The sequence below is a fragment of the Melanotaenia boesemani genome, chromosome 11 (assembly GCF_017639745.1).
Source record: "Melanotaenia boesemani isolate fMelBoe1 chromosome 11, fMelBoe1.pri, whole genome shotgun sequence".
In the NCBI taxonomy this organism is placed as follows: domain Eukaryota; kingdom Metazoa; phylum Chordata; class Actinopteri; order Atheriniformes; family Melanotaeniidae; genus Melanotaenia; species Melanotaenia boesemani.
The window spans coordinates 9,312,254-9,335,729 of NC_055692.1; the positions used below are offsets into that span (position 1 = coordinate 9,312,254).

The following is a 23,476-nucleotide window of genomic DNA, read 5'->3' on the forward strand; positions in this document are numbered from 1 at the left end:
TGCACGCTCAACTGAAACCAACACACACCAACAAGGCAGCGGGCCTGTTCTTATGGCATAGCCTCTTAAACTTTTTTATTTAGTCTCTTCAGCATCAAAAGCTCCAGTAAACTTCTACAGCGCTTTAACCTGTTTCTCAGACTAATATTGTCTAACTTTTTTATTTTAGTTTCTCGCTCTTTCTTTGAGCTATCAAAAGTACATTCTACGCTAAAGAAATTATAATAACAAAAAGGTAAACCATTCAAAGAAAGGTGGTAGGGAAAACAAACAAACAAAAAAAATCCAAATTAAATCCCATACACTCTATTGGTGACTTAACTGTCATTCAAATTCCCAAATCCCGCCTTTTAGCAGCTTCCCAAGCCCCTGTTTTGCTTGCTGCTACCCCCCCCAATCATCCCCCTCCTCTTCTGCCGGCTGGTGGAAGCGTCAGACCTCCTCTTCTGTCCTCTCCTCCCTCCATCTCGCGGAGGACTGTACACAGACTCTTAAGTTGAGCCCAGGCGCACACACACGGATAACTCTCACAGCATCACAGCAAGAGGACGGTCAGTGGATAGACAACACTGGGAAGGAAAACGGGGAGAGAGGACGTTGCTGCTGCCGGTGCGAGCGGAATTTGGATTTTAGAAGCCCTTAAGTGGCAGTTTTGTTGGCTTTCGTTGTTTCAAAATCGCATTTGAAGTGGACTTAAAGAAAAAAAAAATCGTTGGCGGAGTTGTAGAGACTCCGGTGGTGTGTTTCAACTTTGGAGGAGAGTGTGAAGAAGGGCAGTGACATTGAGGTTTCCAGTAGCTTTAGCCGTCCCGTTTGGATACATGAGGCAAAGCGCACAAGGGGGAAGAAGAGCCCACACCGGGGGAAAAGGGGTTCATTCGTTGGGGTTTGCTTGAAGAAGAGACATGCCAGAGTTTTTTTTTTGTTAAGGAGAGAGGATTAAAGAATAAGCCTGTCTGCACAGGAATTGGCCGTTAGGGGTTTCTTTATTAGTGACCACAAGGATTTTAGGATTTTAGTTCATTCCAAGCCTCGCGCGTCTTTGGTCAAGCACAGCTGGAACGCAGTTTGGTCAAAATGAGATTACTCATGTCACCCATGCGATAGTGATCTTTTGGTTGGAAAAAGAAAAGGATATATATAAAAAAGAAAAGTCAAATACCCCCTTTTTGACAGTTTTGCGAACAGTATTGGCTGTCACCGACAGGAGGTATGGAGACGGACGGGAGATGGATAGGCGCGCCGGTGGGATGTCGCCTCTGGAAGACGGTGCTTTTTCTGTTTCTGTGGAAAGGTAAGAGATGCAAGCGCAGGAGAAAACTTCTTGCCAGCTTCGCGTATTATTTAACAGTTTGACTGGAAGTCAAACGCTCCACTGACTATGAAGTTTTATTTTAACCCTCTTTTGTGAAGGCAAATTTGACTAGTTTGCATCGTATTTGACTATTACTCCAAACATGTTATCCGACTGTAAAGTTTTTCTAGTGGCGTATATGCTGCAATACTGTGCGCATTGGAGAAGTAGGAAACTGATCTAATGACAAAAAAGGAATCCCAGCCCTAAAACTTAGTTTTACCATCTCTTCTGTCTGCAAAGAAAACTCTGCACATAGCCTATCCTACCCTGCTGTTTACAGTCAAAACAAGTCTGAAGACATATTAGAAGCCATGTTTGATTGTAATAATGTAGTATAAAATGTAAATTAATTAAAAACTCATTCTCCAGGTCTCTGATATTCGCATGTATATGAGTTATAAGTAGGGTTTGAGAGGAAGCTCGAATGACAAATCCGTTCAAACTGGTGCCATTTGAGACACGCGGACACATGCGAGCTAATCAGGATGAGAGCATCGAGAATCTCCTGTCTAAATCTGTTTTCAATTTTTAATGTCATATAGAAAACACAGACCGTCTCTGTAATATCTCAGTACCATCTAAATATCACTGTCACAGTTTGGTGTGGGTTATATTCGAGGGAAGATCAGCTTTCCCTTCGCCCCTCTTAAATTGTTTTAAGGAGTCTCTCAATCTTCAATCGCCTTAAGTAGTTTAAGAAACAAACTTCTTAATTTATCTCAGAAACTACAATTCATTTTCCAATCATAATCCGTTTTAGAACTGGTTTGCTTATGCTGAACTTTTTGTTCTTACGTGCCCGAAAATACAAACCCGCATGACCAAAACGTTTTACTGGAGGAATCCCACATAATAGATGTAGAATATATATATATATATATATATATATATATATATATATATATATATATATATATATATATATATATACACTCAGATGGTTTAAATGCAGGTCGGGCAACACCAATATTCACTTGCTCAAAGGAAAGGAAGAAAAAACTCTAACAAAAAGCACAATAAGGTCTAAAGAGCGCTGGCAGATCTTTTGCACGCCTCCGTTTTCCGCACAAATGACAGTCTTCTGGCATTACAATCACAATCCCACGAGTAATTTTTGTGTTTATGTTTGTGTGTGTGGCTACATTTGTGTGCTTTAATCAGCTCGGATAACTCACGGCCCACTGAATAGTTAACAGTGGCTGCGTTGTGCGCTCCTGAGCGCGGTGGTCTTCGCGGTCACGGCGCACGGCGCTCCTACACGCAGAGGACTGCGAGCAGAGGCGACGCGCCGGAAAACAGCTGTGGCCGGCAAAACGGCTGAGTAACCAAACGTTGAAATCATTCGCACAATCCCTTCTTTTCTGTCCTCTTGCGACCTTCTACTCTCCTCTTTTCCGTATTTGTTAAAAAAATTCCTTGTGGCCAGGGACTGCCTGTACCTTTTTGTTTCACAGTGAATATTGCTCTTTGACTGCTGTTTAGTAGCTCCCTTGGTGGTTAGTGTGGCCAGTCGAACTGCTCTTTTTTTGTTCTGTCTCAGACTGTTTCTCTCTCACATTCTTACATGCACTGGGAAAGGTCCATTACATCTTGGCTGTGGTTAAACAATTTTTATTGGACACTGGGGAGCTTGGCTCTATTGGTATAATGGCCACCTAAGGCTGTTTAAAAAAGCAAAACACCAACCTCTTCCCTCTCTCAGTCTCTCCCTCTATCTCTCCGTTTCTCAGCCATTCTCTATGCATTGCAAGCATCCAGCAAGTGTTTCTTCAGCTTGTGTTCCAGTTGTTTTGTTAAGGGGAACAGTGTTGCCTGTGTTTGTATTTACAATTGGTGTACACTATCAGTCTGTCACGTTTCTTGGCACTTCTTAAGTTAGTTATATATTACCCTTTACAGTTTCTCCCCACTTGACAGTGTTTGTGTCGCTCTAACCACCCCTGAGTGGCAAATCCATTTTCATAGTACTCAATTTCAGTATAATTACATCATCTTGTTGTTTCATCATCCAGGTCGTCTCCAGGTTGTCATCGTGGGTTTTGTTCAAAAGCCAAGCATCAGAGAGATGCCTGCTCAGAAGCAAAAAGTTTGGTCTTGAAGGTTCAGAGGTTCAATAGGGCCAGGGGTCATGATAGGTTCTATGGGTAGATAGGAATTACCTGTGCAGAGTCACACAACCTAGTGTGTACCTGTATGTATTCATCAGTCAGCTTGGTCTCCTTCATCTTTAAAGAATCAGCAGAACCCGAGCAGAGCATTTCAGCCACAGGGCAGGGTACACACTCAGCAGGTCAATTCATTCCACCCTTTTTTTTCTTTCTTTTCTTTTTTACAGTTTACTAAACTGGGTGTATATTAAAAAATATATAAATATAGTAATATATAGTAATAATAGGTGGAATTAAAAATGATGAAGTAAGATGCACAAAATAAAAAAGGTTTAAAAATGCAAAGAGGCGCCGCACTCTGAGACTGAAAACTTTGACCCTCTTGTCAGTTGATTCACACACTTGAGCCAAAGTACTAAATTCCTTCCTGTACACACTTTCGCAAATCTGTGGTTCCTCCAATGCAGGTTTTTTGGCCTGCCTTACTGTGAGACAAAAGTGAAAAAGCGGTATACTAAGACTGAAGTTTTTATGACATTGTCATGTATGCTTTAAGAAATAATGAAAATAAACAGTGAAAATGGTGAATTAGCATTTTTTTCCATTCTTTCTTCATTTGTAGAGCAAAACCGTTACACTGTCCAAGTTTTGCTGTCAAATTGTTTTTCATCAAATCTGTTATCTTCATGAGGTGATCTTCAGTTTTTGTGTCATATTGTGAGCATTTCGTATCGTTAGCCCTGTATCATATTTCATATTGTTAGCTCCGTATCATATTTCATATCGTTAGCTCTGTATCATATTTCATATCGTTAGCCCTGTATTGTATTTCATATCGTTAGCTCTGCATCGTATTTCAAATTGTTAGCTCTGTATCATATTTCATATCGTTAGCCCTGTATCGTATTTCATATCGTTAGCTCTGTATCGTATTTCATATCGTTAGCTCTGTATCATATTTCATATCGTTAGCTCTGTATCATATTTCATATCGTTAGCCCTGTATCGTATTTCATATCGTTAGCTCTGTATCGTATTTCATATCGTTAGCTCTGTATCATATTTCATATCGTTAGCTCTGTATCATATTTCATGTCGTTAGCCCTGTATCATATTTCATGTTGTTAGCTCTGTATCATATTTCATATCATTAGCTCTGTATCGTATTTCATATCGTTAGCTCTGCATCGTATTTCATATTGTTAGCTCTGTATCATATTTCATATCGTTAGCTCTGTATCATATTTCATATCGTTAGCCCTGTATCGTATTTCATATCGTTAGCTCTGTATCGTATTTCATATTGTTAGCCCTGTATCACATTTTGTATCGTTAGCCCTGTATCACATTTTGTATCGTTAGCCCTGTATCACATTTTGTATCGTTAGCCCTGTATCACATTTTGTATCGTTAGCCCTGTATCACATTTTGTATCGTTAGCCCTGTATCACATTTTGTATCATTAGCCCTGTATCACATTTTGTATCATTAGCCCTGTATCACATTTCGTATCGTTAGCCCTGTATCACATTTTGTATCGTTAGCCCTGTATCACATTTTGTATCGTTAGCCCTGTATCACATTTTGTATCATTAGCCCTGTATCACATTTTGTATCGTTAGCCCTGTATCACATTTTGTATCATTAGCCCTGTATCACATTTTGTATCATTAGCCCGGTATCACATTTTGTATCGTTAGCGCTGTATCACATTTCGTATCGTTAGCCCTGTATCACATTTTGTATCGTTAGCCCTGTATCACATTTCAGTCATTAGACCTGTATCACATTTCAGTCATTAGACCTGTATCACATTTTACATCGTTTCGTGAGTTTAGCATTTCGTTACACCCCTAGGTGTTACAGATAAAAGATGAATGACATGAAAGAATTTTGGCAGTATCCTTTGTCCTGGCTCCAGAACTATGGTCCTGTACATCATAAATGGTATTAAAGGATACCAGTAAAAATGAAGATACAATAATTGAATAAAATACTAAGTGTTAGAAATGTAGGGTTGCTGTTATTGTGACAACTGCTACAACCTACATGTACAACCCTCTACAAAAAGGCAGCATGAGACTCAAACTATACTGATGATACTGTGGGGAAAAAAATAAAAAAAAACAAAATGTATATTATATGGCGGTAAAATGAGCTAAATAAAGTGTAAGGGAATATCACAAAGAAGAAAATCTAGTTGAGGTGTGAAATTTATTTTATGATGTGTTCCAGCTTGAGATATCCCTCCTAAGTGGTACTTTACATGGGGAAAATTATAGCCATGGTTCGCAGCTCATGATTTAAAAGGTATTGTCATTGTCCAATCCACAGGGATCAAACAAGATGTTGTTCCCAAAAGTTTGTTGGATCTATTTTTACAGTGTGGCTTGCAATTACTGTAATGGATTGCTTAAGCTGTGCAGTCTGTCTACATTTTTAAAGTTTGCTGCAAAAGTGATAAGTGCTTTTTAACAGTTTATGTGAACTAACTTAAGTTTTCCCTACATTTTCAGGATTTGGTGTTGAAATATTCAGACCACTTTCATGCAGATTTTTTTTGTTAACACACTGCCTTTGTCAGTGTCAGTTTGGCTTGTGTAAGTTAATCATTTTCATATTTTCTGATATATTTAGCTGTCAGTATTATATCTTATGATTTTATCTCACATATATGACTGCAATTACTGAAAAGAAACCACAGTGAGGGAATGTTGCAGCTAGCCAAGTGATTTATTTACGTTTTGTCCACAAGAGAGCACTGAGTTGATATAGTTCTCAACTGTAAAATGACCTTATCTGTGTTTCGAAGAAAGGATATTTCTATCAAACAAAAACACATTACTGCAGGCTAATATCAATTAATGAATATTTTTATACTCTTTAATACTGCAGCCATATTTATATGGGCACAGAGCAGTTTTCTTAAGGCAAATACATGTTTGTAATTGGATGACTGACTTGGAACATGTAAGGAAATTTCATCAGTCTCTGTCTACATTTTCACTTGCATGTGCATTGCTGCTTGGCTAATTTTAAAGGGATTTACCTCCATCTTGAGCAGCTCATTTCAACACCACCACCTCTGTTGAAGTTGCCACTTTGAAGCTGCTTTCTGTGCAAAATGTGTTGAAGTGTTTTTTTTCTTCTTCTAGAAGATGACCGCAAACTGCTCCTTGTCAGTCAGTGTTGATGGAATTGTCAACCAGTAGATATTTTTTGGTGTATCAAGTCCAAAAGAAAACAAATCACACTGCACCTTTCACACTGTGTGTGCGTGTGTTGGCCTTTGTGTGTGCTTGAGTGCATTTTGCACTACACTGTTAACCTGTAGCAGAATGTCAGCTCTCTGCACCATTACTCATGCAATACGGAGCATTAATAATTACTGACATAAAATCACTGACACACACATTCACACATGCTCCCACACACACTGGTAGTCTTTTTAGCCTGTCCTTCCTATGCTACCCTTTCTCATTGTTTTCTTTTGTCTTTTTGTTTTTCATTCATTGACTGACTCATTCAGGCACAAGCTTGTATCAGTCATGCACACAGACACTCACAGACCCACAATTATTGTGCATTCATACTAACGTAGTCTATAAAACGTCATCTAGTCACGTAAATTCATTATTCAAACACCCAAACACAGAGGTGGCTCATTCTTACACAAATAAGTAATGAAGACAATTATCAATCTGGATGATCATGTCCCATCAGTATGAATCTTTTTCTTTCTGCTTGGTGAGACACGTGTGCACACACTCACATTGGCTTTTTGTCATGGCAACAGTGAGAGGACTGAGCAGAGAGATGCAGTAGAGAAGGTCATAGAGATGGGGAAAATCAAAAGTGGGCGTACAAGAAAAAGTGGACATGAGACACTTTTCACTCTCTGCCTCAGTCCATTTTTTTTTTAAGCTGTTGTGAAATTTCACTTGGTCAAATATTGATTTTTCTGTGTTTCAGTGTGACTGCAAGTTCTGTTGTCTGGGAAATTACAAAACGGACATTCTCCTGTCTTAAAAAAAACCCAAAAAACAAAACCAAAAAACAAACAAACAAAAAAAACAAAAAAAAAAAACAAAACTGTTGAATCAATTCATCAAACCCTTTCTCTGCAACTCTTACTGCAGATAGGAACAATTTATGATGCTGTACAGATAACAATTCAAATATTGAGCTGCTCTTGGTAATAAGAAAAACATACAGACATTTACCTGAAAAGAAAACTGAACTTTACTGTGGCTAGAGTTAAAGCATGAAAGTTTGTGACTTCAATCTGACAAAAGCAATATTTACACAAAGGAACATATTCCAACGAAATTGTCATTAAAACAACAAAATAACAGATACTATATATATATACATATATATATATATATATATAAAATATTAGTATATCGCAGAAGTGAGTACACCCCTGACATTTGTGCAAATATTTTATTATATCTTTCCATGGGACAGCGCTATAGAAATGAAACTTTGATATTCTGTATGTCAAAGTTTAATTTCTATAGCGCTGTCCCATGAAAAAAATATAATACAATATTTACAAAAATGTGAGGGGTGTACTTACTTCTGTGAGATACTATATATATATTTATCTATCTATATAAATATCGATCTCTCTCTCTCTCTCTCTCTCTCTCTCTCTCTCTCTCTCTCTATATATATATATATATATATATATTTATATATATATATATATATATATATATATATATATATAATGTCTCTCATCATCTTCATACTCATCCGGCTCTTCCTGTCATCACTCAGAGGAGAGGGAGGTGATACAGAGATTGAAGACAGTGACAGAGAGCGAGATTCTATCTTCCCCTGAGAGAGTATTCATCCACTCTGTCACTTCCTTCTGTCTGTAAATCTCATCCATGAGGATGTTGTTTGCTGCTGGGTTTGGACATTCTGTATTTACAATGACAGAAAATGCATACACACATTATGATGCATTTTTTCTTCATGCCTTTGAAATGACAGATGCAATGAAGAATGTATAACAAGGCACTTTACCCAGACAGTAAATAAGTTTCATATATCAAATCCCATTTATGTCCAATTCAGTCCAGTTCATTTAGCTATTCATCTGTCATTTCATGAAAACATAGCCAAGCTAATGAAGCCAATACATTACATAGAATTTTAGTCCAATTTAATCTGCTAGTTCAGTCCACAGCAATATTCCTTATTTAGTCCTGAAAGGGAAATTCTAAAATTGCAGTATAAATAATACAAACAAAAAGTCATAAGTAGTCATCATTGGGTTTGGACTGGTGTACTGTTCTTATTGCAGTAGGTCTGAAGAAGCCTTTGACTGAATACACTGTTGTTTAATCAGTATGTTGTGTAGAGTATATGCAGTTTCTCATCTATACCAAGCTTGTTTTTCATGGTATCTGTGCATGTATTATTTCTTTGGCTTGTTAGTTTCAATAGACATTTACTTCTAATTGCATATTTTCATGATTACCTATAAATTCAAGCTAATGAGCTGACTCGTAACTGACATATACTTTGTAGACTACTAGAAACCCAAAAGCTTTTTCATAGCTTTTATATTTCAGTCTACACTTAAGAGGCTTCATTTGGTCTTTGAATGTAACTGAGAATCCGTGGTAAAAGCCAAGACTGGACTGGATTTTGATAAGAAAATTATGCTTGGGCCAAAACAGCTTTCAAATTCAGACAGGAGAAGTGAATTAAAGCCTTTTGTGTTTTTGAGAATCCCAACAAATAGTAAACGTTTACAATTTTTACATTTGTTTAGGTGAGAAAGTCACAATTATTGCATGCTTGAACTGAAACCATGTGTTGAATTTTTCTCTGTTAAATAAAGAAAAAACAAAACAAAAAAAAAAACATTTCTATAACTTTATTTAGTGGTTGGTCATCTGTACAGAAGTAAGAAAGAAGTTTGGGTCTGAACGTCTCTGTTGTCTTTTTCTTTGTGACACATTTGTTCCAGTTAAGAAGCTGTCTAAAAAGAGCACACAATGTTGTCCTGTAATTAAATGATACTTGGCCACACCATCTGCTTTAGTGTCTGAATGCTTTGTCCAGAGCTGCTCTTTTCCAGTATAATCTCATCCTTATGGTTTCAGTGTGATGACTAATTAAACAGCAGACTGGACAATCATTCCTTTCAAAAAGTAATGGAAATAAAAACCTGCCAGTTACAAAGGGAAGGCACAAAAATCTCAAACTTCTTTACTCTGATATCTATCCGACAGGTAATGTTGGCCACATTTTAGAATATTTTTTAGACAATCTTAAGATAAAACTAAACTCAGCTACACAAAAAATAAATGGATAGATAAATTGTGGTGATGCTGCGACCACATCACTAAAGAGATAGGAGTAATAAAAGATGGTTTAATCCCTAAATTATGGGGACAAATAGTGTGCTTTATGTATTTGTTTGCATTGCTTGTTAACGTCTGAGCTATACAGTACACTCATCTCTGTGTGTCCTCATTAGCATAATCTGCTAAACTTATTACATTTCACTGTTTATAGAATCTCTATGCAGTTTCCTAAACTCATCTGATTGGCCATAATAGTTATAATTAAACTCTTTCCCTGCATGAAACCTGTGTCTGTGTGAGCCTGCATTTCTGTGTATACTCTGTGACCATGAGACGGCATGGCTTTCAAAGGCCTGTCGAGAGGTTTAAGGGTCTTGCTAATGAGCAAGTCATTTTCCTTCAGATTAGCATGAATAGCCAGGCTCATTTTGTGTGTGCATGCATGTGTGCAAGCGCACTGATGTGTATGTATGTGACTGCTAGTGTGGGTCTAGAAGTCAAGTCTTAGGGTCTGAGGTTGAGCTAATCAGCAACACATTTCCCCCTGCATTAGTTTCACTTGGTGGAATAACTGCACACTCTGTGTGTGAAAGTGTGAACACGTGTGAGAGAAGAACTGGCTGATCATTATCATTATGACTCAATGACCCAGAGGAAACTAACAATGGATTAACATTAGCTTTCAATCATTTATCTACATTGTGTTTTTATTCATGTTGATTTGCTAATTTAGAAGAAACCATGAATTATGACGCTGTAACAGTGATCAAAGTTCTGGGCTGTGTATGATTAGAATATTATAGGAAGAGGTACCTAGAAAGTAAGAGTTTGTCAGGGTATTTTTATATACTTGAATGCAAATAAGTCAGTCTCAAATTAAATATGCTTTAAAAATGGTTTGATTCATGCTGCTTTTTTATGTGCAGAAAATAAGCTTAATACTGTAGAAAGTGGCACTTTGTGAACTGTAATGTTTATAGTTACAACAAGTTTTGTTTGTCCTTAAAAACAAAATGAAAACAATACAATTTTGACTGTTTCTTTTCTTATTCTTTGACTAAGCAATCATCCAATCAATCATGTTTTTCTCATTAACGCAAGCTCATGCAGTTTGTCACCTTCTATTTGAATAAGAGGCTTTGTACACATATTTGAATTTGCACCCTTTCATGTTTTCACTCACTAGTTTCTTTCTGTTTAGTTGGGCTTAAACCCAAATACCATGTGGTTCAGTGATAAAAGACAAAACTATTGTTTTATATACATTACTTTAAAAGTTGTGCGGGGGATTACAACATACCTGTCCATCCACCCATCCGTCCATCCATCCGTCCGTCCATCCATCCATCTATCCATCCGTCCATCTGTCTATCCATCCGTCCATCCATCCATCCATCCATCCATCCATCCATCCATCCATCCATCCATCCATCCATCCATTCATCCATCCATCCATCAATCCCACTTAGTCCATCCATCCATCAGTCCATCCATCCATCCATCCATCCATCCATCCATCCATCCATCCATCCATCCATTCATCCATCCATCCATCAATCCCACTTAGTCCATCCATCCATCAGTCCATCCATCCATCCATCCATCCATCCATCCATCCCACTTAGTCCATTGCAGGGGAGCTGGATCCCGTCCGAGCCATTAGCAGGCTTGAGGAAGGGTACAACCTGGACAGGTTGTCAGTCAATCACAGGGCTTGATTTATAATGATTTTCACCATTTAATGATGTATAATTAGATAAAAATGATCAGGGTGTTCTAACAAATTTCAAACTCTTTGTGTTGGTAAGATTTAATCTTAGCCACTTTACTCCTCTCCTTGTCTAATCTAAACCATTTATCATTTGTATTACCAATGCAGGTGAAATATTTAGATGGCAGTCCTTTTGAAGACTAAAATACAGCTTATACAGCACCTGTCAAAAGTTTGGACACACCCACCCGTCGAATTTAAATACAGCTCCCCTTTCTTGAAATGTTTATTCATCTAATAATTCTCATACGTTTATCAGTTATGTATGCCTTATAATCCCCTTTTTTCCCTCAAAATACCTATGGAAAATTTCACAATTACCTTGTCATTATTTTACTTCCTCTGCTCCACCTCCTTTTCTGTTTTTTCTACTTCTCATTCTGTCGCTTCATGTACTGCCGGGATGTTTTTTCACATCATGTCCGCCTTTCAAAGCCTCATTCATGTTCTTCACATTTTGTTGCTTTCCTTTCTCACGTAGATATTAACTCATACTGTATATCTTATACCTCTGTTGTCCCCTTCTTCCTTCTCTTTCTAACTCTATCTCTCCCTCTTTGTACACCTCTTAACCAGCCCTTTGAGAGTGTGTGAGCTGCTCGGCCTAAATGATTTTCTATTACCGCTGCCTGTTAACAGGGGGCCATTTGATCAAGCTAATGAAATTGAAAAGTTTCATCTATGCCAAATTGATTTCAAACCTGAAACTGCATGTGGATGAGGTAAGAAAAAAAGAAAGAAAAAAAAAGATGTGGAGTTAGTGGAGCGAGACATTAGACACATAAAGAAATCTATTAGCTGGTTTGTCTTTTTACTCCTATCTTTGGAAGATAGACATACCCAAATGATTATTATTTGTCTGTGTGCAGTGTACTTGAAATGTTTATGTATTTATCTATTTGTTCTTGGTATAAGGTTATGGAGGCTAATATGTGGTTTACCAGGATGTGCTTCTCATAAAAGGTTGATTGTAATACTGTTATCTTTTCTTTCTTATATTTTAATGCTTGTATTATTTTTTATGGTTTATCTAAATCTTTGTGATGCCTATATATTGATCTTTAAAATTCAGCTAATGTACTTAGGTCCAAAGCAAGTTTCGCAGAGTATATTCTACATTGTTTCTGGCAATTTAGTTGCTCTTAAAATATGATTTAGGAGAGAAATAGAAAGGTAAGTAAAATTGTGTCCAAAAATCAAAGTGGAAATTAAAAGACCCACAATGCAGAACCATTACAGTGTCAGCTGAAACCATATGTTTAGTTGGGACAGCTAAATTTAAGAACTAATCTTTTTAGGCCCTGCTCCCATTTGCCAATAGCTGGGATGGCTCTACACCACCAGACCATGAATGAATGAATGAATGAATTTATTAATAATGAATATAATCAGGCCTTTAAACACTGATCTCTCTGAACTTCTAAAAGGCATCAGCTGTCAAGAAGGCGGATGATTTAGTGATGGTTTTATCCTGACGTGAACTATTCATGTCTGATTTCCTTTTCATTTCTATTGTTTGTGTGACCTCAATCTCTGACCCCCTGTACTTTCTTTGATGCTGCCTAACAAAAAAGATGGTAAATACTGTAAAATCTGACACCATGATAACTTTAACAAAACAAACACTTTATTTTAACATTTCCAATTTTGAAAATAACTAAATATCTGTAAGTTACTCCCTAGATTAATGAAATATGATAGTATTCCTCCACTTTGGAAATGATTAATTGCCTTTTCATTTCTTTATGAATTCTGTAAAACTGCCTCCAAAGGTAGGTGTGTTGTCATTTCAGGGGCAACTAGTATGTTGGAGAGGCAACCAGGAACAATCGTTGTGATGTGACATATTAATATTAACGCAGTTAAGGCTTCTTTGGTGCGATACAGAAACAATCTATTTTACAGAATAAAAAAGAAAAAACTTCTCTCTACAATCCCTTTGAAACACACACTCTGTCTTAATCAGTCTAGATCAGGGGTGTCAAACATATGGCCCGAAGACCAAAACCAGCCCACCAGAGGGTCCAATCTGGCCCGTGGGATGAATTTGGTAAATGCGAAAATTACATATAACTACAGATTATTCAATAAAAGTAACTGCAATTCCTAATTTATTCACTGGAGGGTGTATTATTAGCATTTAATTATTTGTTTCTCAAAAAAATTTAGGTTTTTGGGAACAAGTTTTTAAAAATTTTTAGTAGTTTGCCATAAAAGAAAGAGAAAAAAAAATGTTTTATTTCTGTTTTTAGGTTATTTAGCTTTTTTTTCTTTTCTTTCTACTGGTCCGGCCCACTGGAGATTAATTTGTGCTGTATGTGACCCCTGAACTAAAATTAGTTTGACAACCCAGGTCTAGATCCTATTTTAAATATGAAAGTTGAAAGCACGCACATTATCAGTGTGGAAAATAAGGTGTCAGATTATCAGATCAAAAATCGCTCTGAAAAGTGTTAAGCTTATAAAATTATTATATTGTGGGGCTAATATTGTGCTATAAAGTTATCACTAATCAAGTACACTTAAAGATGTGTTCTTCATGACATGTTAAACAAGTTAATAATAATAATAATAATAATAATGATGATGGTGATGGAGATATTTTTTACTTTATTAATCCTGATTGGCAAGTTCGCCTCTGCCTTTGATTCATCTCTAGATGTACTAGAGATCAGTGGGCTGCCATGTTTCGGTGCCTGGGGAGCAGTTGTTTGGGGTTAAGTGCCTTGCTCAAGGGCCCACAGTGGTTCACCTCTGTTGTTATGCTTTGCTCAGAAGCTTCCTGTTACTTTCATGTATTTGGTCTGTGTGTCTTCTACAGCTGATACAGTAGTCTGTGCAGATGTTGAAACAAATGTGATTTCACAGATGTTTTAAACTGAATTAATTATATGTTTGCATATACAGATGATTTTAATTAGCTCCTTATTTGTGCCACAGCTTATGAAGTTCAGGGACCTGAACCTGAAATTGCTTGGCTCAAAGCTGCTGCAAACACTTAATGACATTAGATGCAGTGTTAGAGCGTGCGAGGGGAGAGAATGGAAACGGTTAAGAGAAGAGAGAAGCAGACGGAGACAGTAAAAGGCTAGGCCGAGCCATGATCCGGGCGCTATGGGGGGAAAAAAGGGATGGAGAGAGTGAGAGAAATAAAAAGAGGATGAAAAAGTATCAGTGTGAAATTCGACTGGGTGGTGGAGGAAGGGAAGGAGGAAATACTGAAATAAGATGAGAAGGATGGGAAAAAATACAAAAAACAAATTAAGTCATGAGAAGAAAAAGAAAGTGGAAAGGAGAGAAGAGAAGACAAGACAAACAGATTGAGAAAACAAAGGAATAGGAGGGGATCAGTATTTGGGGAAGGAAAAAGCTAGGGCACCAGCGAGAGATTTAACATTTCATTCTGTGCTCTTAGCCTGTAGGCTGGCATTAGAGCTGAGATTTTCACTATTTACAAAGCTCCCAGTGGCATCAGGACTCCATCTACATAATGTTTAACATGCTCGACTCGGCTGCACTCTACTCGTCAAAGGGAGATGGTGTAAGGATTTTGGGCATCATTCCCTGAGGTCTACTAAGAGGCCAGGGACAGGGAGGCAGTGAGGTTGTAGTGGAAAGAATCAGCACAGAAACACAGGGTAATTGAATAACAATCCCGTTTCTGTTTTTTCTAAAGAACTGTTTCATCTAGAGTGACCTTTTGTCTCATTCTTGTTTTTCTTTAGAACTTCTATTTGCTGTTTAAAGCGACTGAACTTTTATTCCTCTTTTATTGCAATAAAAATGAGATATTGCATGATCAGTGATATCTGTGACAGGATAAATGACATTTTCTTGGAGATGCAAGAAATGCCATGAAAAAAGCAAGATGAAAGTGACTAAAAAACATTGACATCTCAGTGAAATTTGAAGCGAGGATGTACTTAAGACACAGCTCAAGCTGCATCTGTTGTAGATCAGAGTGACAGCCTGGTGATTACAGACACTGACTCACTGGAAGAGACTATACACAATAATTACCACAGTCTCACACAAATCTTCTTCAGGTTTTGTGGAGAGAACTTAAACTACTAATTTGACCTCTCTTTTAACTTCCTATTGTTGGTTTGGCAGACATCTTACACGAATTTCACATGCACTTTGCTCTTGTATTTTGAGTCCTTAAACTAGGCTATTTGATCCTCTTCTTTCCCATTCTTCAAGTTGTCAGCTCATTTTGTTAGCCCCAACGTCTTTTTTAAACAACTATCTCAAGCAGTTTCTACTAATGCACTGTAGCCTTCAAGTGTTTCAAGGCAACATGGAGAAACAGAAATGTCAGGCTGTGCTCTGATTGTCCACTGACACTGACCAACAGCTATGTTTTGCATTAACAAAGGATGGCAGGATTTGTAAATGTCAAATCTGAGAGAATGGACAGCACAATTTTTCCTTTTTCTGTCTGGAACATGTATAATTAAAATCTCTCTCCACAACACTGATATTAAACTTACTTACAAAACTGTCCACCTGTGATTCTCTTAATTGTTCTGGCTCCACTGCACAAACATTGACAACAGTTTATATACATATATATATATATATATATATATATATATATATATATATATATATATATATATATATATATACGGAAACAGTGTGCAACTTAAGTTTAAAATATATTCAGGTAGATATTTTACTGATATTTTCTGTATCTTAAGTTCTGTATCTTAAGCAGAAAAGAAGATTAGTCATGTTTACAGTATTATTTGATTCAGTCAAAATGTGCAACTTGATACGTATGAAATTACTGTGGAGAGTTTAAACATAGCCCCTGATAAAGTACAAAGTCCTTATCTGATTGAGCCTCTGTAAGTGAGCAGGTAATTGTCCCACAGCCACAGCCACTGTGGGTTTTTACAGAAAACAGACTGAAAAGAAAAAATCTTGACAGTGAGGACTAAGAGTCATACAGCACAAAGCGACCAACAAAAAACTGTCAGATGAAATTCAAGATAAATTAACCTAATGATTAGTTTCCTCTGGCAAGCTGTTTATTTCTATATTGCCATTTTCCAGCTACAAAAATAATTGGCAAAACTTTAATGAAACTCGGACCTGAGCTATGGCATGGCCAAACACAGGGCCAGAAACTGAGGGTAGAGGTTTACATGCAGCTTTTGAACCATAGGTCAGTCACAAATAAAACCAACTGTTTACTCATGTTCAAGAACGTTTACCACATCCCAGAGTGTAAACTTGATATTCCAAAATAAACACATAACAACATCTCTTGTTTATGTAAAAATTGGCATAAATGATCTTCAGACTAGACAGAAGAAGCTAATTCTGGGCATTTTATAATCCAAATATGATGCTGCGATTGCAGCTCCTCAAAAGAGTAGACACTGAGTAAATTTCTTAATTGGTTTCATTTGCAATATGGGTCAAATCTAGGCGGTCAGTGAAACAGTATTTAGAGATTAGCATCTAGCAAAAATCTAATTCAGAAACAGACCTACAGGGTCTAACATCTCAAAGCAGACATCTGTATCAAAGATTTGGAAAATACTAGCAGAGGTCAAACCGACAGAAAATATAACTTAGCAAATAGACTTAAAAGCTACCACTGCAGGATGAGTGAAGGACTGATAAACAGGTACAGGCAAGAAAAGCACAAAGACCAGAAATAACATGACAAAAGTAACAATAAAAAGAGTTTCCAAGAAAGAAACAACAAAAGACTCTACCCAAGAAGTAAAACTCTTTTCCCCCCAAAACAGTTTTTCTTTTGATTCTTATAACTGTGTGTTCTGTTATAGACCATAAAGTATTAATAGACTATATCTAAAAGGTTTGGTCAAAGCTTTGTTTTGCCAAAGATAATCTAATTATGACTAGATTAATGCCCTTTTCATATATCCATGGCAACCCTAAATGTAGAAAAGTACCTTTTTTGGATATTGAATATTTAAAGTGAAGTCAGATCAAAGCTATGCTTAGATCTGGCTTTGCACCAAAATGTCTGCTCTTAGTGGCTCTCTGGTAGTCTCTGTTTGTGCAGCAGCTGCTTCCTCCCTCTCCTCTCAAGTTGTTCCGTGAATCATGACAGCTGTTGGTGATCTGCTGATCGGCTTTTCTCTCTTGTTGCGTTTGTTTATCGTTTGGCTGAGAAGGAGGAAACTAGCAGTTCATGGTTCACACTGTCATATATTTACCCCAAAGTATTGTTTTTGGCAAGAACTTCTCTAACGCAGTAGTTGGCCGGTGGTAGACAGGGTTTAAACTTCAGCTATGCAGGGGCGGGTCTAGAAAAGTTTTGATGGGGGTCCAGGCAAGACCACTGACCTGGGAAAGGAGGGCACAAATGAGACCTTTCTTAGGCCTAGATTATATGAAATATTGAACTGATTATTAAAACTAAAGTGATTATCTGATGTAAAAAAAAGTGAAGAAAAACATGTAAAACAAACAACCAATGATCTTTTTTTTTTTTTTTTTTTATCAACAGTGGTTTACTTGATTCTGCTATTGGACTTTTATCACTGCTGCACAAACACTCACACTTCACTGATAAAAGGAAAAACGTGTTTTTAGACAGAGTGTGTGGCTTTCATGAGCCTGTGGTAAAGGCCTTTTCTTCAATATACTGACGAGCTCATGTGCCTCTTGAGTGGTGAAGTGTATGTGTGTGTAATTTATGCATTGGGTGGGAGGTTTTGTGTTTGTCTACTTGTGTCATGTGTTTTCTTACCAAATCTACGTGTGCTCCTGTGTGTGTATATTCTGTAAACCCACAGAAGGAGCCTTTTCAAGACTTTCAGGCTCCACTGTTTGCTAAAGAAGGAGGAAGGGATTAGCTGCCCGTTAACAAACCTCTTAACGAACCTCACTAATGAAACCAGAGGGCAGCTCTGGGACGGCCTCAGCATGCCACTGTAATTAGACTGGCAAATAAGAGCTCGTTATGCAAACGAGTTAATCTGCATACCTTTACCGGAAACTCTCGCGTTACATTGACAAATGTTTACCCAGATGCAGTGAAGAGAAAAGAGGAGTTCAAGAGGCAGGGAAATAGAAAGGGCAAGAGGAGATCAAGGTAACATGGACTGTAGGACACCAAAGAGTTAAATGAGTGCATTGTACACTAAAGAATGCATTGAGAGGAGTTTCTGGGTGAATGATGACCTGAGGAATGGGGGCAAGGCAGAGGACAGAATTTAGTAGAAGAGAAACAATTCTGCTCTTTTGTGCTTATTTAAATTTTTGCAGGTCATCTCAAGTCATGATCATTTGTACGAGGGAATACATAAGCAGCCTGGTACAAAGAAATTATTTCTGGTCTAAAGCTTTTTTGGACTCCCTGTGTGTACTGTTCAAGGCAACCAAAGCATATGTTCGTATAAACTGGTTGGGTGAGCATGGAGAGATTTAACAGTTATTTCACTTGGACTGAAACTTACTAAGTTCAGTTAGAACTCTGTCCTGTACTTGGGTCACCTAAGGTGTGCTGTGACGCATGCCTGACTTTCTGCCATTGGTTCCGGGCTGATGTGTGTATTGTCCTGGCAACCGTCTCTGGGGTTGATGGGTTTGACCTCTGCATGGAAGCAGGGTTCCTGATGGATCACTTGTGACATCCAGCACACGCCCCGTCTGCTGTGGATATTGATACTGTATATAATGTTTCGTGAGTCTTGCCATCTGCTTGTGTGCTGGGAAGTTTTAGAATTTTAAGTTAGTTGAGTTGATTTGTGGCCAGTTTTATCTGTTGTTTTTTTATAATAAGTTCCAAATATTTGACAAATAATTTCCAATTATTTGAAAGAATAGCAAAATTTCTGACAGCTGCATTGAGAAATATTACAGGTGTGCACATGTGTCTACAAGCGCAAGTTGCTGGATGTGTGAATGTGTGCTTGGCTCATTAGTGCAGTGGTTCAGAGGCGATTAGTTATCGTCATGTTGCTTAGCCTGCTGAGTTGTGGCACAGTCAGCAGCCATCTTTATTCCACAGTCTTGCACAAACACATGCACACACACACTGAGAGCTACAGGAGTTGTAGAAGTTATTACATGTTCCCCCTGTGCTTTGTACACACAAATACAGTCATATGGACACACACACCTTTATACCTTATCATAAACCTGTTATTCATTGAGTCAAACATGCTGGAATGAACACACCTGCCAGAGCACACACAGACACACTCCCCCCCCCTTCTCTCTCTCTTCAATCCCTGACTTTGTCCCTGTGACCTTGGGCGAGTGTTGCCAGTGGCTGCTGCTGAGATTTCTGCGTAGGGGGTTGGAGGGCGGATGGAGAAAGGCTTGGCCAGGGATCACACAACTTTCATCCCTCTATCCATCCGTTCGTCCGGCTGATAAATGGGAGAAAAGTTTCCCCCTCTGTTGACAGATGGCTGTGGAGTTTTTGGGAACTCATAAGGAGTTTATAATTAATCTCCTCTTTGGATTTTCGCTCCATCAACAACATAATTTATTTCAAGATTGTGTGTAAATGCAGTTTTCATATCACACACAAAGCAGTTGTCGGAGTTCTAGTTTTTATCGTGTGCCAGCTGATCTACCGCTGTGTTTAAGACCTGTCTGCTAGAAAAATGGAGTTTCTCCTCTCTTCACCTCCTTTAATTTTCTTGTTTGATCACTATACACAAATCTTAGAAGATAGTACTAGTCACAAAGACAATTTGTAGGCATTATGAAGTATAGTTTGAATTGTAGGCTGTTTTTTACATACTGATGCCAAATTGTTAAAAATGCTTGACAAAGAAATAAAAAATAAAGCTACTCTCATGTAAGGTTCAGTCATTAGCTGAATGTTTTGAGAAGAGAGGAAAAACAAAACAAAACAAACCAAAAAAAAAAACAAACAAAAAAAGCAAACAAAAACAACAAAAAAATAAACAATCATTCTTGAAGATGCACCAAAACGCTGTAAAATATTGTGTTCCTGACACGTTTGATGGCAAAGTGACAGTTACTATGCAAACTTATGGAGGAGTTGCTGCTTTGCAGCGTCCCATGTAACAGCTGAATTTTACTTTACACATCGCGTCACATGCTAGCAAGCGGATATCAACATACCGCCCATTTTGAACTTGCACTGTGGTTGATTCAGCAAAGTAATGCTAAAAGACAGAGAGGAAAATAAAGAGAGAAAGGGACGTGCCACTGAGAAAATCTGCAAAAGTTCCTATGCATCTTGAAGTGAATTTTCAGAATGAAATTGGCATAAAATTCAAGGAAGTGCTTTAATTTTGTCATGAGGCTGAAAATTAAAATGGAAAAAAAAAAAAAAAAAAATGATGGCCTATAAACCCCAGTTTAAATAGAGATTTTAAGCCTCAGATATTTCTGCACAATGATTTATATTGGATGATTAGATGTTTCCATTATAATAATTTTGTCTGGCACAGAAAATGGTGTGATCAGATTGTGTCAAGATTGTAATGGCCAGGGGATAAAAAAGAAATAGGATTTATGCCATCAAAACATAACTACTTTATTTTTTATCATAATCAAGTTACCATATAAATATCATCTTTTTTTCCTGACTAGCATTTGTTATTCTTTCAAAACAGTAGGGTGAATGCCCTATACTGAATTAATGACCTCCAATGCCAAAAAAGGAGAGGTTGCTGAAGTTTTAGTAGAAGTAGCTCTGGAGTTGAATGGCAGGCCAGTGATAATGCATGTAACCTCACTCATGGTGCAACTTGGGTACTTTGCAGCTCTGTTCAGAATGAAATGTTATCCAACCATCTTAATATTTTACAGTTTTACAAAACAAAAAGCAGGTCTACCGAGTTTAAGCTCTTTGATGAAGTATGTCAGAAGTTCAAGTCCTAGTCCAGGATCATGGCTTTGTGCTTCCCTGAAGGGCCCTAAAAATTAGATCTCTGAAACATGCACCTTCGGTGTCTGCTTATAATTCATGGTTCGAATGCCTAAAGATATTCACCCAAATAGTTTCCTTGCTTAAACCTAACCAATTGGTGCAAATGGTGAGTAAAAGTTAGTGGTAGGAAGGCAAGGAATTAAATGATTTTTTCAAAATGGTCTTAAGTTAATTTTTTTAAGATTATAGTTCATATATTTTCCCACCCACCTCCATGCCAAGAGACACCTTGCACAAATCTCTGGGACAAACAGCAGGATTTGATGCTCTGGGGTGAATGGGTTACAGAATCAATTGATATGTAGAGGTGGTTTAAAATATGATCCAATTCCAGTTTTGATTTCCACAAATCTCAGTTCAGCCAATCAGTAGTTTAGTAATGAGAAGTAATGCAGCATCTGAGTGGTATGTAAGGCTACGTTCACGCTGCAGGTCTTAATGCTCAAATCTGATTTTTTTAATCATATTCATTTTTTTTTTCATGGTCGTTCACATTATCATTTCAATGCGATTTTCATCTCGCTGAAGTGTGAATGACATGTGGCCTTGAAGTGACATGCATGCACACGGGACAACACAATGTCACGCAGTGCGTATTATTTACAGATGTAATGGATGCTTCATATCTGTTTATCAGTTTGGAAGTTAATGCCCACTCTGATCTGATAAAATTATGCCCAATTGATGAATTAAAGAAGGAGACTGAGAAAAAGGAGAGAACAAATGTGAAGAATGGCCTTTTGTGGAGCAGTGGCTTCTACTTCTGTACAGAGCCATTTACAGAAAATACAGCCAAGTTTGTCTGTGCAGAGTCCTGCTCGGGTCCAGTTTCATCATCCCGCATCTGCCTGAACCCGTTAAGATGATTACCTGCCCAAACCTGCCCTGTGGATATTTTCCAGAGGAATCTTGACCCGACAATGTGGGACATAAACGTGACCCGACCTTAACACATGCTAATTACAAGTACACCGGCATCCTTTCATTGCATGACTTTACTTAAATCATTCATATATTTAAAGTGATGGTGTAGTTTTGTCGTTGTTTTAACTTACAATAAAAAAAGGAAAAACAGCAACACAGTAAATATTGTGAAACAGCAGAATTGTGAAGATAGTCCCACTTGTGTGACGTCAAAGTCGGATGAAATGCGACATGACCGTTCAGGCTGAGGTCAGAAACTTAGGACCACATATGAAAGTGGGCTGGGTTGTATTTGAGCCGTTCAGACTGTCATTAAAAAATCTGATATGAGTCACATATGGGCAAAAAAAAAAAAAAAAAAAAATTGGAATTAGGCTGCAGTGTGAACAGAGCCTAGTTCTGCCAGGTGAAAATGGAGACTAAGAGTCTGTGGACAGACAGCCATATAAAGCATCGACTGGCAGTTTGGCAACGAGGCTTCCTGGAAAAATCTAGAAAACTGGCTCAAAAACTGCATTTCAAACTCAGCAAGTTAGTCACCCATACTCTTCATAGTTACGACAGCTACCAATCTAAACAGGCTGGTGATAAATTAATACATAAATTTAATCTGCTCATTTGAAAATAACAGTGCAAAGAGTGTCATAAAGATTAGATTAGATCTGTCAGTAATCTGAATGTAACTTAAGATTAATCTATTCATCTCTTGCACAGAAGCACACATATTTGTTTAGGCAATTTATGATCTTCAACTTTTAAATTTTTTATATTGTTTAACTACTAGTTAACCATCAGCTTCAAAGCCTTCTTGCAAACATTAACACGCTGACATTTTTTTAGGCCATTAATAAAGATTTATTTGAAGTAAGCCCTTAATGCCAAAGCTTTTGTTCTGTTCAAATAAAATCAGTTGTGTGCAGTGATAAAGCAGATATTTGTCTGCAAAGGGGTCACCAGCCCCTAACTGCTTGGTTATTTGATATGATGCCAATTTATTGATGTAAATGTTTGATGCTGCACACAAACACACCAGCTCAAACTGATATGCTGTCAGTGTATCTGGCAGTATCAGTCCACAGTCAC

General features: G+C 37.6%; 1 protein-coding gene across 1 annotated transcript in view; it reads left to right on the forward strand.

Moving 5' to 3' along the window:
• Window positions 1-507: 507 nt before the first annotated feature.
• The window catches only part of si:dkey-215k6.1 (transmembrane protein 132C), a 261,090-nt gene continuing 238,121 nt past the window's right edge, over window positions 508-23,476 (forward strand). The window contains exon 1 of the mRNA XM_041999349.1: window positions 508-1,294. Coding sequence (XP_041855283.1) covers window positions 1,213-1,294 — 82 coding nt within the window. The 5' untranslated portion in view covers window positions 508-1,212. The remainder of the gene's footprint in view (window positions 1,295-23,476) is intronic.